This window comes from Miniopterus schreibersii (assembly GCF_964146895.1).
Source record: "Miniopterus schreibersii genome assembly, chromosome: 13".
Classification (NCBI taxonomy): Eukaryota; Metazoa; Chordata; class Mammalia; order Chiroptera; family Miniopteridae; genus Miniopterus; species Miniopterus schreibersii.
In genome coordinates, this window is record NC_138113.1 from 54,950,798 (window position 1) to 54,963,532 (window position 12,735).

The following is a 12,735-nucleotide window of genomic DNA, read 5'->3' on the forward strand; positions in this document are numbered from 1 at the left end:
AGATACGATCTGTTGTCTAATGGATTTTTAAGAGATTTTACTCTCCTCCAGTATCTTTCTCATTCTAGTACTTCAATAAATACTTGTTCAGTGAGTGAATGAATACTCAGAATAAGATATGTACTTTTGCCTTTCCTTAAAACAAAGACTAACAGGTAATTATGAGAGCTTAAGATAACATAACTATAGAGGACTACTACTGATTTCTGAGGTTGCTATATTCCTCAGGTGCTTTAGGGGTGTAAAATAGTTCCAAAGCATTCAGGTAACTAATGCTGCCTGAAAGCACACTGAACTGTCTAACTAGAGAAGACTAAACCACTTAATCAGAGTTCACCCAGAAACATAGCATTGACATTATAAAGCATTTACCAATGAAAATCAGATACAAATCTAGGAAACAGAACCTATGGAATACAGCTAACACAGCGTTCAGAAGAAAATTCTTATTAATTCTTATATTAACAAAAATAAATAATGGAAATAAATCAATTTAGTATTTGGGACAAGATGTTTGTAAAGTATAACATAGAACTAACAAAAGCAGAAAAAATCAATGTCAAAAGCAGATATTAATGAATCAGAAAACAAAAACTAATATAACATGTGCATGTACAATGTAGGAAAATGTTTTGTCAGAAATGATCATGAATGATAAAAATATAAATAATAATATAGCATTATAAGAAATATATGGAATAATAGCATAAATACATAACAAAAAAATAAGGAGGCATACAGACAACAAAGAATTAGAATACAAAAATTATAATTAAGTTCTATGTAAAAGTAGACACAAAAATGATACAATCATGAACCCTTGGGTCATCTCATGGATCCTTCAGAAAAACTGGAATTCAGTAGTCTTAACTCCTTCTGCGATTCCAGAATAGAATCTGTAAACTTTCAAATAATGCATCAATAGTCAACTGTCCAGACCCTTGCATGCTCTATAAATGTCTTTTCAGATATGTCCAATGAACTCCTGAGAGAGAAATCACCAGAACAAAACTGCAGCTAATAATTACTTTTCTGTCTCTCTTCTACTCCCAGAGGGGAACTTTATGGTCCTTCCCTTCAAGAAAAAAGAATGCAAAGGATAGGAAGTCAGGCAGGGATGGCAAGGTCACGGTGCCCTTTGTTGTCTGTGGGTTCCTCACCAGTTCCTTCTCAGGCTTAATCTTCTCATATGTTAAAGTGGACCAGAGATAATTCAGTCCTTTGCAAAAACTGAAAATGTTTGCAAAAGATAAATTTACTTTGCCTATTTATTCTAGATTCACTTCAACTGGGAAAGTTTTATAAAAGGGATAAGCAGGCACCTGAAGAATGAATAAGAAAGAGAAAGAAAGAGATAACGTTTCAGGCTAAGAAATAACATAACCAGAACTGAAAGTGCACAAGGTCTACGTAATGAACTGGGAACAGAATGGCCAGAGTACAGAACTATTAATACTATGATATAAAGAACCTTTAATAAACAGATGGAAAACCTGGAAGGGAAGCAGTTTGAGGAAACCAGATTATATTTATTATAGACAGATTAAGAGGTTCCCATAAAAACAATTCAAACTAAGTAGGCAGTTGGAAATACGGGTTCAGAGAGAGGCTAGAGATCTGTTTAGATCCAGGAAACATCCCACATGTAGACCAAGGTGAAGGTCACATAATATCACTTGTTAACTAGTGTTAATGAGCTCCAGGCTACCCCACACTTAAGTTAAAACTACTAATCAAGGTAGAACCCAAATGTATTAGGAATTTTAAACTGCCTAAAGGCAATTCAATCAATTCTGTAAAGTCTTCTATTCAGTACAGATTTTCTTTCAAACATTAAAATTCTATGTAGATACATATACAAATACTGCAATTCAGAGGAGTTGTCTTCAGAAATCAGAATACTGCCAACACTTGAATTTACACCACCTCTCCATCTGTGATATCCTTGTGCCTCCCTGTACCAACACTGAGCTCAAAAGGTTCAGTAACATTATTCTCATTTTAGCGATGAAGAAACTGAGGCTGAAGACAGAAAAATAACCTGCTCAAGTGGCAGAATCAAGGCCCTGAACACAGGTCGTCTGTCTCCAAATCCAGTGTTATTACATTTTAGTATCAGATGAATGGCTATGGCTAGAGGGTCTTAAATCTTTATGTACACTAATCTGTCTATATACTGAACACTATTTTTCGGGTATATAAGGATAGTTTTATTCTTTTATAGTAATAAGACTTTTTTCCTTACTAAAAATCAAATATGTTCATTGTTAAAAAAAAAAAAAAATTCTAATTTTCTAAAACTGTATGCAGTAGAAAGGGGGATCTTCCCATAACCCCAACTCTCAAGATACCTGTTACTAACAGTTTGCAGGATATTCCACACGACCATTTTCTCTATTTATTTTATTAATACACATGCAAGAGCTGTATGCATGTATGTATGTGCTTGAACAGATTTACACACTTGCAAATGTTACTAATGAATCAATTTTTAGAAGCAGAAAGTTGGATGACAAAGTATACTTTAAATTTTAATAGCTATTGCCAAACTGCTTTCCAAGGAGGTTGTACCAATTTTTACTGGTATACAATATGCAATCAGCAAATTTAATTACTTAAAATGTAAAAGGCAAAAAAATCATAAATGAAGTTCATGCAAAAGACAAATTGGACAAAATATTTCAAAGAATTCATTCCTCTCATATATGAAAATTTCTTACAAATAAAAAAGAGCAAAGGTTATAAAAATAATTATAAATACAAATAGTACAAGAAAAACCTATCAATTAACACTTAACCCTACTCAGTAAAGAAATCCAAATTAAACAGAAGCAATGTATTATTTTTTACCCATCAAGTTGACAAAAAACTTTAAAGACCAATACTATCTAGTAGAGCATGGGGATGGGGAAACAAGCTTCCTCACAGAGTATTGGAAGAGGGGTAAACTGGCTTAACTTCTATTGACCATTCTGGCCACGTATGAACATTTTAATGTATGTGGACTCTGACCAAGGCAATGCCACATTTAGGAACTGATCCCACCTCAGTAACTATACAAAAGACAGAAAAATTTATGTACAGTAATGCTGAATGCCATGTGGAAAAGAACAGCAAAAACTTAGAAACAATCTAAATGTCTAGCAATCAGAAATTAAATGAATGATGTTAATTAAAACCATACAATGGAATATTCTGTAGCCAGAAAAAATGCTGTGATATTTATTCTTTTTAACATGATAAAATGTCTCTGATATTAAAATACATATAGAACAAATCCATTTATATATATGTATACAAGCCATAGGAAAATTTCCTTAAGATATATTTCAGAATATCTGTAATTATATCTGTATGGAGGAACAACAGGTAATATTTCATTACACATTTCTGTATTTGTTTTGAACAGTAAGCATGTGTTTACTCTTATATTAAGAAAAACATTAAAGACATTTTCATTAGAAAGATAAGGGAAACACTGAAAAGTTGGGGATCAGTGGGCCAGAACCAGTTATGTTCTAAATCCTTTCACATTCTGAAATTCTATATAATAATTCAGAAAATAATTACTCCAGGGTGCCTTTTCCTCATTATTTATGAAAAACTTGCTCAAGATTTATTCTTTCCCTAGATCTTTTGAGAAAGCTAAAATACAATATATATAAAACTCCTCATTCTCATGATATTTTGACCTTTTCAGTAATGGTGCTGCCTGCATCTTGAGGCACAGATAAGGGGTGGAGAGAATAACACGATGATAAAGCCCAAGGCTAGGCCAAACCTTTCTGGGGTTTAAAACACTCCCGAAGCCCATCAGCGCAAATCTCCAAATTTAGGTCCTAGAGCTAGAGACAGGGACTCTGTTCTTAAAGGTCTATGTGTCTATATAGTAATATTATCCTACTGCAAACAGATGGCTATTCCTGGGTTGTAGCTGCAGGAGAGAAGTTAAGACAAACATAACAAGTTAGACTTAAATTTAATTATCTGATAGAATATATTACCTAACCATTCCTCATCACATTAAAAAAAATGCTCATAAAAGTATATTCAAATATTCAATTATAGTTTCAACTGTTATAGATTACATGTGGTAAAAAAAACACAATTAAATAATTACCTCTCCTATGAAGACTACTATTACACAGTCCAACTTCTCTTCGGGATACAGATTATCAATAAGGGAATGAAGAGTTTCTGTGAGGTAAGATTTAACTTCTCTCTTCACAGTGGGAATTCCCATTACTACTGAAACTGAAAACAAAATAATAATTATATAAAAAGATTTTACAGAGACAATATAGAAAAACACCACTACTTCAGAAGTTTTATACACTCTTGAATTGATAAAAATAACTGAGGGATCAAAATGTACATTTCAGAAAGAAAAATAACCAAAGGATATAAAGGCATACTCATAATACTGTAATAAGCCACAGGGATTATTGGCTATAATGTCAAATAATGTCAAAGAACTGATAAAAATGAAGGATATTAAACCTCACATTAAAAATGAATGACTGTACAGTATAAACAACAAATTATACAACTAAACCTTAGAAACACTACACACACCTTAAAAATTAATGTCCCAAATCTCATGTATATGATGCACTGAGAAGGACATGACACCCCTTCTGTGGTTTCTTTGCCCATAATGAATGACCTCAATCTAAGCATGAAGAAGCACAAGACAAACCCAAATTAGGGGGATACACCACACAGTAACTGACAGGTCAGTACCCTCTGAAGTGCCAAGGTCAGGAAAGATAAGGAAGAACGAGGAACTGTCCCTGACAGGAAGACTAAGGAAACATGATAATTGGGCAAAATATGGGATTCTGAACTGCATCCTGAAACAGAAAAATACTAATAAAAAAAATGGCAAAATCTGAATAAGATAGAAGGTTAATTAACAGTATAATATCAATGTTTATTTTTTGGTTTTGATCATGGTACTATGGTTACATAAGATATAAACGTTTAGAGGAACTGGGTGAGCTATATGGAAACTGCACTATTCATGTAACTTTTTTTAAGTCTGAAATTTTAGTTCTACTATCATGTTTGTTTTGAAATGCAAATTTGTCCCTATGTGATATTAAAATATATTAGGGAACCATTTCAGCATAACATGGATTTTACATTTGCTTCTGTGCAATTTCTCCTCTGGACAAACACAGAAAACTGCAACTACTGGAACTGAGTTCAGAAAACTGAACAGAGCAATGCAGAAATACACAAAATGCACACACTACCCACTACATCAGCTTACTGCATGCTATGAACCACAGCTATCCACATGTGGTGTTACAACTTTCTGTCAGATTTCAGAGAATCTGCCTTGCACCACTTCTCAAAAGCTTCCAAGCTGCAGTCCCTCTGAAGGCTATTTTAACACACAAACCTCAGATCTTTTCCAAGGTAGAGTACCATATTTATTGTAGTAACTTTCTATTTATTAATCACATAACGTATGTAAAGTTGTGCTACCACTTTTATTAGGTTCTTATCTTTTTTAATGTGTAACTGGCAAAATTGTTGAGTGCTGTAATCCTAATCCCATTTTCTCAGTTTATTGCACAGTTCTGCATAGTGCAGTAATTTTTAGGAATGCATATACTGTGTTATAGTAGGACTGTATTTCCCAGTTTTAAAAATATCATCTTTTAAGGAGCCTTAGTATCCTGCATGTTATATATCAGTAGAGAAATATTTAACAAGTATTAAAAATAACTAGGTTTTAACAATTTATTAGAGATACTACAAAATACTTAGAATTCATAGAATTCTAAAGCTAAAAGGAAGGTTAAAGGTCATGGATCTACGAGTCTACCACCATGATTCTGCAGTAAGAATGATAAGATCCAAATAATTTAAGGGACTTCCCTGAAGTTTCACATTCCTCTCTTCCGTTTTGGGACAAAGAGTTTATAAGGGCTCAAAAAGAGATTTACTATATTTTTTCCAAACATATTTACTGAGCACCTATTAAATGTAAGGCATAGGGATGTAATAGTGAACAGCACAGGTAAGGTCCCAGCCCTCCTGGAACTTACATTCCAGAAGAGAGGAGAAGATAAAATAATACAATCTTAGAGGATCATGTGTGCTATACAAATTAAAATGTGGCAATATTAGAAAGGGGGGGGTACCCTTATAGACACTGAAGGCCATCGAAGGCCTCTCTGGTATCAACTGAGCTGGTAATTAATGATGAGAAAGAGCAGAGGAAGAACATTCCTGAAGAAGAAACAGCAAGGCCCTGAAGAGACAATGACTTTAACATAGTTAAGAAACAGCCAAAAACAGAATGTTTCTAAAGCAGAATGAGCCTAGATGCAGATCATTTCACATGAAACTGTAAATTTAGTTTTAATTCTGAGTTAGAGAAAGCCATTATAAAGCTGTAAGTAGGTGAGTGACCTTATCCAATTCATTAATTTTAAAAGTTTATCAAATTTTGTGGAGAACAGATACGAAAGTGTTAAGAGTAAAAACATTTTGGGGGAAATCAGGAAGTTAACTGCAGTAATTAAAGGAAATGATGGTGGTTTGAATTAGGGTATTTAAAGATGGAGATGAGTGGATGGATTTATCCTCACTTTAGGATATGTTTATTGATTTTTAGAGAGAGGAGGGGGGGGAGAGAGAGAAACATTGATGTGAGAAACATCGATCAGTTGCCTCCCGCACACGTCCCAAATAGGGATCGAGCCTACAACCTAGGTATGTGCCCTGACTGGGAATTGAACCCACAACCTTTGTGTATGGGATGATGTTCCAACCAACTGAGCCACCAGGCCAGGGCTAGGACATATTTTGGAGACCCTCTCCAATGGGGCTTAAGACTGGGAGAGAATTGAAGGATGGTGTAAGTGGATGGGGGGTCTTTTATTGAGAACAACACACTGTTACTCTGGGATGCCTAAAGACAGGATGAGTTACCCTGGAAGCAAATTTCCTTATACTTTAACCTACTTCAGAATTTAAATTAAAAATATTTTAAATATTTAGAACATAGACTAAAAGTATAGAGTCTATGATACAAAGCATTCCTAAGAAATGTTAACTCAGAGGGAGCTGAAAGACTCTGTGTATGGAAAAAGCAAAATACATGCCGACCCAGAGTATGCAAACGAACTGTATAAAGTTATAATGCAAACTCTATTCCCTACCACAGTCTTGGGTTGTTTTGTTTCTGTTTTAACTTTAGATGGCATGTTTAGAGAAGCCGTTTTTCCCAAATGCACTGTTTTGGAGCTGGAATTTAAATGCTTTAGTTTAAACAAGGCACTCAAGGATTCTAAAAACACTAAAAATGAAAATACTAATTTCAGGTAAACTTACAGAATTAGAGTATTCATGCTTATGATATTTCACAAAATTATCACCAAAATAGACAGTTTTTCCTGCCTTCTGGTCACAAGGTAAGATTGTACTTCCTGGCCCCCTTAGGGCTGGGAGAACAGTGAGGGGCTGTGATTAGTAAGGGACAGTGAGTCATCCCCATGGGAAAATCATGGGCTGAGGCCCTGGAACTGCAGTGTGAAATCCTTCAAAGCTGTCTTTCTTCCTCAGCAGAGCAGCCAATGACATTCAAGAGGGCAACTGTTCTGTCTGCCTGAATCTCTACGTGGTTGATGATGCACAAGGCTGATGGACAAGTACTTTGAGCAAAAAAAAATAAATAAATAATCATGTATTACTTAAACCAATGAGATTTGGGGGTTGCTGTTACCAAAGCATAACCCAGCCCGTCCTGGTCCTGTCTGATAAAATGCTCTTCTATGGCGTGCAATCTAGAAATGTATGTACTCTAAAGGGTAAGAGTTCAAAATAATTTTGTCAGCACTGTGAGCAATACAGACATTTCACCCTTTCAAAGAGGAGCCAGGTGGACCAAGGAGCCAATAGGAATGGAGCTAAGTACTTTGTTCCAGGAATTAATCATCCAATATTGCCTATTCAAGTATTAATTATGCATCTATAATACATCAATTATGTATTAGACAATCTAAAATATAATCATAAGATAGGTAAGGCCGCTGCCTCATGGGGTTTATAATTTGAAAAAGATATCAACTAATGTTACTTCCGTTTTCCTCAATTTTCCTGGGAAGTTTACAAATTCTAGTATTTATTTCCATTATGATCAAGAAAAATTTAGGAATAATCTTAATTTGGCATTCTGAATCTTCAATTACTAGTCTAGCTTCAGTTATAACTAAATTGTTTTCCTTTTTCAATATTCACTGCTAGTCAAATATTTTTAGCCTATCATGCTTCTATGGTTTGATTTTAGTCATTTATTCCCCATTTTTTCCCTTGTATTCCATGACAATAGTTTTATCTCTACTGTCTAGTTGCAACTTCTGTCTTTGTTGGCTTCATCTTTCTTTTTCCTGAAAATTAACTGTTGGAGAACCATTTAAGGCTCAGTTCTAGGTTCCAGGTGATCTCTTCCATCCCCCTATCTTCAAAAACCAGTTGTTTGCAAGTGATGACTCATAAAATTAAATCTAACTCAGTTCTCTCCTTTGAGTCCCAGATCTAAATATCCAGCTGCCTATACTCCACTGACAACTCCAAATCGCCTCCTAACTTAACATATCCAAATATAATTTATGGTCTTATCTTGCAAACCAATATTACTGAACATTTTCTACTGTCCTTTATCTCAGTGAATAATACCATCCATCCAGTTACACGATCCAGAAACCTAGGACCGATCCCTGACTACTACCTCTACCTTAGCCCACAAAACCGTCCATCACTATGTCCTGCTATTTACATCCCCATACATTCCAAACAACTCGCAGATCTTCAACTTTCCACCTCTACTACTATCACTACCGCCTAGCCCAAGCTCATCTTCTCTCAAGTGGATCCCTAGAACCGTCTCTTATTGGGTTCTTTCACATCTACTCTTCTTCCCACATCTTCATTCATTCTTCTCATTGCATCAAATGTGAGCTTTGTAAAATTTAAATCTTATAAAGTCATCCTAAGCAAGTCCTGCTTAAAACCCTTCAGTGGCTTCTTTCTGCTCTTAGGATAAAATCCCAAACGCTATAAATGGTCTACAAGGCCCTGCATGGTCTGGGCTCAATACATTTCTAGTCTCATCTTGTCCCGTGCTTTCTTATCACTCTATACTTCATCTACAATGGTCTTCTTCCATTTTCTAGAGCATTCCATGCTCCCTTCCATCAAGGGCTTTTGTGCCACTTTTCTCATTTTCTGGAATATTCTTTTCTCCCATGTGGTAGAATACTGCCCCCTTCCCCAAGATGCCCATACCACAACTCCTGGAATTTATGAATATATTACCTTAATGGCAAAAGGGACTTTGTGGATATGATTAAGGGTCTTCAGATGGGAAGATTATCCTGGATTACCCAGGTGAGTCTAATGTACTCAGGGGTCCTTATGAGAGGAAGGCAGGAGAATCAAAATGAGAGGTAAAGTGACAATGAAAGCAAGGGAGACAGTCAGAGAGAGAGCTGAGGATGTTATGCTTTGAAGATGGAGGGGCACAAACTAATAAATGTAGGTGATCTCTAGAAGCTGGAAAAGGCAAGGAAATGGACTCCTCCCTAAAGCTTCCAGACCCTAGGGACATGACTCCGTTAACACACTGATTTCAGGACTTCTGACCCCCCAAAACTATAAGGTCACAGACTTCTATTAAGTCACTGGGCTTGTGGTAATTTGTTATAGTAGAAATATGAAGCAAATACACCCATCTTTAGTAGAAAACTACATATTCTACTGATCTCAGGTCAAATGTGTTTTTTAAACTTTCCCATTTTCCTTACTTAAATCAAATTCCCTTTATGTACATTCTCAAAGCATCATTTATGTCACCAATTAAAGTTGTAACTATGCAATTATTTATATAATTGATTATTTGATTAATGTACTCTCCTTTGAATTGAAGCTCCAAAAGACTAGGAATCTCGTCTAATTTTGTATACCAAAGTACCTGGCTAAGTGCCTAGCACGTAGCAGGTGCTCATGAATTTTTTATTTCAGCAACTACTTAAAGAATGGTCTGCTGTCCTCTACCAACCAGTAATGCCATTTTGGCAGGTGACGTGTAGAGGGTCTTTTCTCAGCCATCTTGCTCAGCACTGAACAGGCCCTTCATCTGAAAACCTGTGTGTTTCTTCAATTCAAAGAAATTTTCTTCTATAATATATTTGATTATTTCCTCTCTTCACTCTCTTTGTTCTCTCCTGAAATTCCTATTTGATGGATGTTCAAACTTTTGTCTGCCCCAGTTCATTGTGCCTTTTATGCTGGAGTCTAGAAGAACCACACAGCTCAATCTTTCTGATCACTAATTTGACCCTCAGCTGTGTCTACTCTGCTTATCAATTCATTTATGTGAAAATTTTAAAAATAATCATTAAATAAAAACACAAAGATTTCTAGCTGATCCTTTTATAATAATCAGTTATGAGTTGACCTCTCTCTTCCCTCTAAAAATATATTATTTTTGGCCCTAGCTGGGGAGTTCAGTTGTTTAGAGTATTGTCCCAACAGGCCAAGGTTGTGGGTTCGATTCCCAGGCAGGGCACACACAAGAGGCAACCAATGAATGCATAAATAAGTGAAACAATAAATCGATGTCTCTCTTTCTCTCTCTCCCCGCCCCCCTAAAATTAATAAATAAAAATTAAAAATATATTTATTTTTAAATTATATTATAATTACCCTACAAAATCATTTTATTGACTATTAAGTCATTCACGATGTCAATTTTCTTAACTATTTGCAAACCCTAGCTGTACAAGATGCCCTTTTACCCACTGTCATTGCCATGGCTATGTACTGCGACCTGTCTCTGCAAATGTTGTGGGAAGATCTGGATGTGGGGGGGGTGGAATGGGATGACAGTTTTTCATTCTGGATGTGAGAATTCTAGCCCCTTTCTGGAGGGGAAGTGGCTGCCTGGAGCACAATGCTCCCTCTTCAGCCTTAGAAAGGCTTAGCTTAGGTGGTCTGAGTATTGTTCCTTAATCAGTATGACCACTGAAGAACAGAATTTTTAGCAAGAAGCAGTTTTTCTTTGATCTAAAAAACAGAAGTTCTCAATAGAAAGCCCCTAAATAGATTTTAAGGTTCCACAAAATTCCAGAAATTACATACAAAATTACTTTTTCTAGGTACATTTTTAAAGTAGAAGTTGGACACTTTTCCTAGGCTATCCAAAGGGTTCTGTGACTCTAAAAGTGTTAAGAACCATTGCCTTAAGGGTTTGGGAGGAAAGATTATTTTTTTAGTAAATGTGAGGGTTTTCTTCTTTTTTTTCCGAGCTGTCTGCTTTTTCTCTCTCTCAAAAACAGTGTCATCTTAATAAGAATGTTAACTACTGGAAAGCCGGTTGACCAATATGTCATTGTATTTAAGATGGATAAAGTTATAAACCAATGGGATAGAACAGTAATCTTCAAAAGGAAGAGAGAGAATGTCACATTCATAGAATAAAAACACTGCTATAAAATAATCTGTTAGTAATTCTAAAGTTTTAAATGACTTTAAAGACACTTGTACTTTCCTTTGGTATTTGGTATTCTTTTAATAAGATTAATGAAGTCTAAAGCAACAAATGCACTAAATGGCTAAGGCATCTTACCTAAACAGTAATTATTAAAAGAAATAACTAATGATCAGTGTTCTAAAAAAATACTTTTGAGAATGCTATACATCTTGTTAGTTTTTGTAATCCAGTACCTTCTAAAAAATATTTCTTAAATCATAGTCTGAACATGCTATTTTAAGAGTTACCGCCTCTGGAAAATAGCAGCCTGCCTCTGCAAATGTGGGAGGGTCTGGATGTGAATTTTAATATTTAAAATTAAAAATGACAAAAGTTTAAACATTTTTCTCCCTAGAGATGGGGCTTGAACTAGATTTCTCATGATCCTTTTCAGCTCTCTTAATTTGGTCTATGGAAAAAACGTCCAACTTCTTTCAATATGAACTTTAGAATAAGTCCTAAGTTACTGTGCACAGAAAAATAACTTTTATTCTTTGACCTACCAGACTGCTAACAGTCAATGTAATACTCCAAGACACAAATTAAGACCAGCAGTACAACCACAAAAAGAAACAAAATAAACATACCTCCTGTTCTTCCATTACCAATATGCACAGCAGGTTGAAGGCTTCCTTCATTTTGCAATAAATGAGGCAAATGATAATAAATATTTGGCACTTGAAGAGATTTTTTGCTTGTTAACTCCTTTAATAGCTTTAGGGTATTATCTGAAACACAGAAGTATAATTATCACACAAGACACCTTACTTATAGAAGTTGCAGCTTTTACAAATACAGTAGTAAAATTTATGAAAACTAGAACTAAAGAACATTCTTTCCTAATTTGATACTCTGGTGAATGAAATCCCCATTTAAAATGAAAGGGACACTTTTGCAAGCAAATTAAATAATGATATTAAATTTTGGTGATAATGTGGTAAATGTTTCAGCTATTCAGGACAACATCAAAAACCCTAACATATCTCCGTCCTATTATTCAATAACTTCCCTTTTAGGAATTTAACTTTTATGCATTCAATGAATATTTAGTGACTATCTATTTTGATGCAGCTACTGTGCCGTGTTGTTTAGAAATCAAAAGTTGTCAAAACATAAATCCTGTTTTTAAGAAAGTCATAACCTAATGAAAATAATTTAAGGGCTACCAGAAATGTGATTGATTTATA

General features: G+C 35.0%; 1 protein-coding gene across 2 annotated transcripts in view; it reads right to left on the reverse strand.

Moving 5' to 3' along the window:
• Nucleotides 1–12,735, reverse strand: part of MGAT4A (alpha-1,3-mannosyl-glycoprotein 4-beta-N-acetylglucosaminyltransferase A) — a 90,750-nt gene that overhangs the window by 32,096 nt on the left and 45,919 nt on the right. For both annotated transcript variants that reach the window (XM_081155966.1, XM_081155965.1), the window contains exons 4-5: nucleotides 12,136–12,276; nucleotides 4,121–4,254 (exon numbers count right to left, since the gene is read on the reverse strand). In XM_081155966.1, the coding sequence (XP_081012092.1) occupies nucleotides 4,121–4,254; nucleotides 12,136–12,276 (275 nt within the window). The remainder of the gene's footprint in view (nucleotides 1–4,120; nucleotides 4,255–12,135; nucleotides 12,277–12,735) is intronic.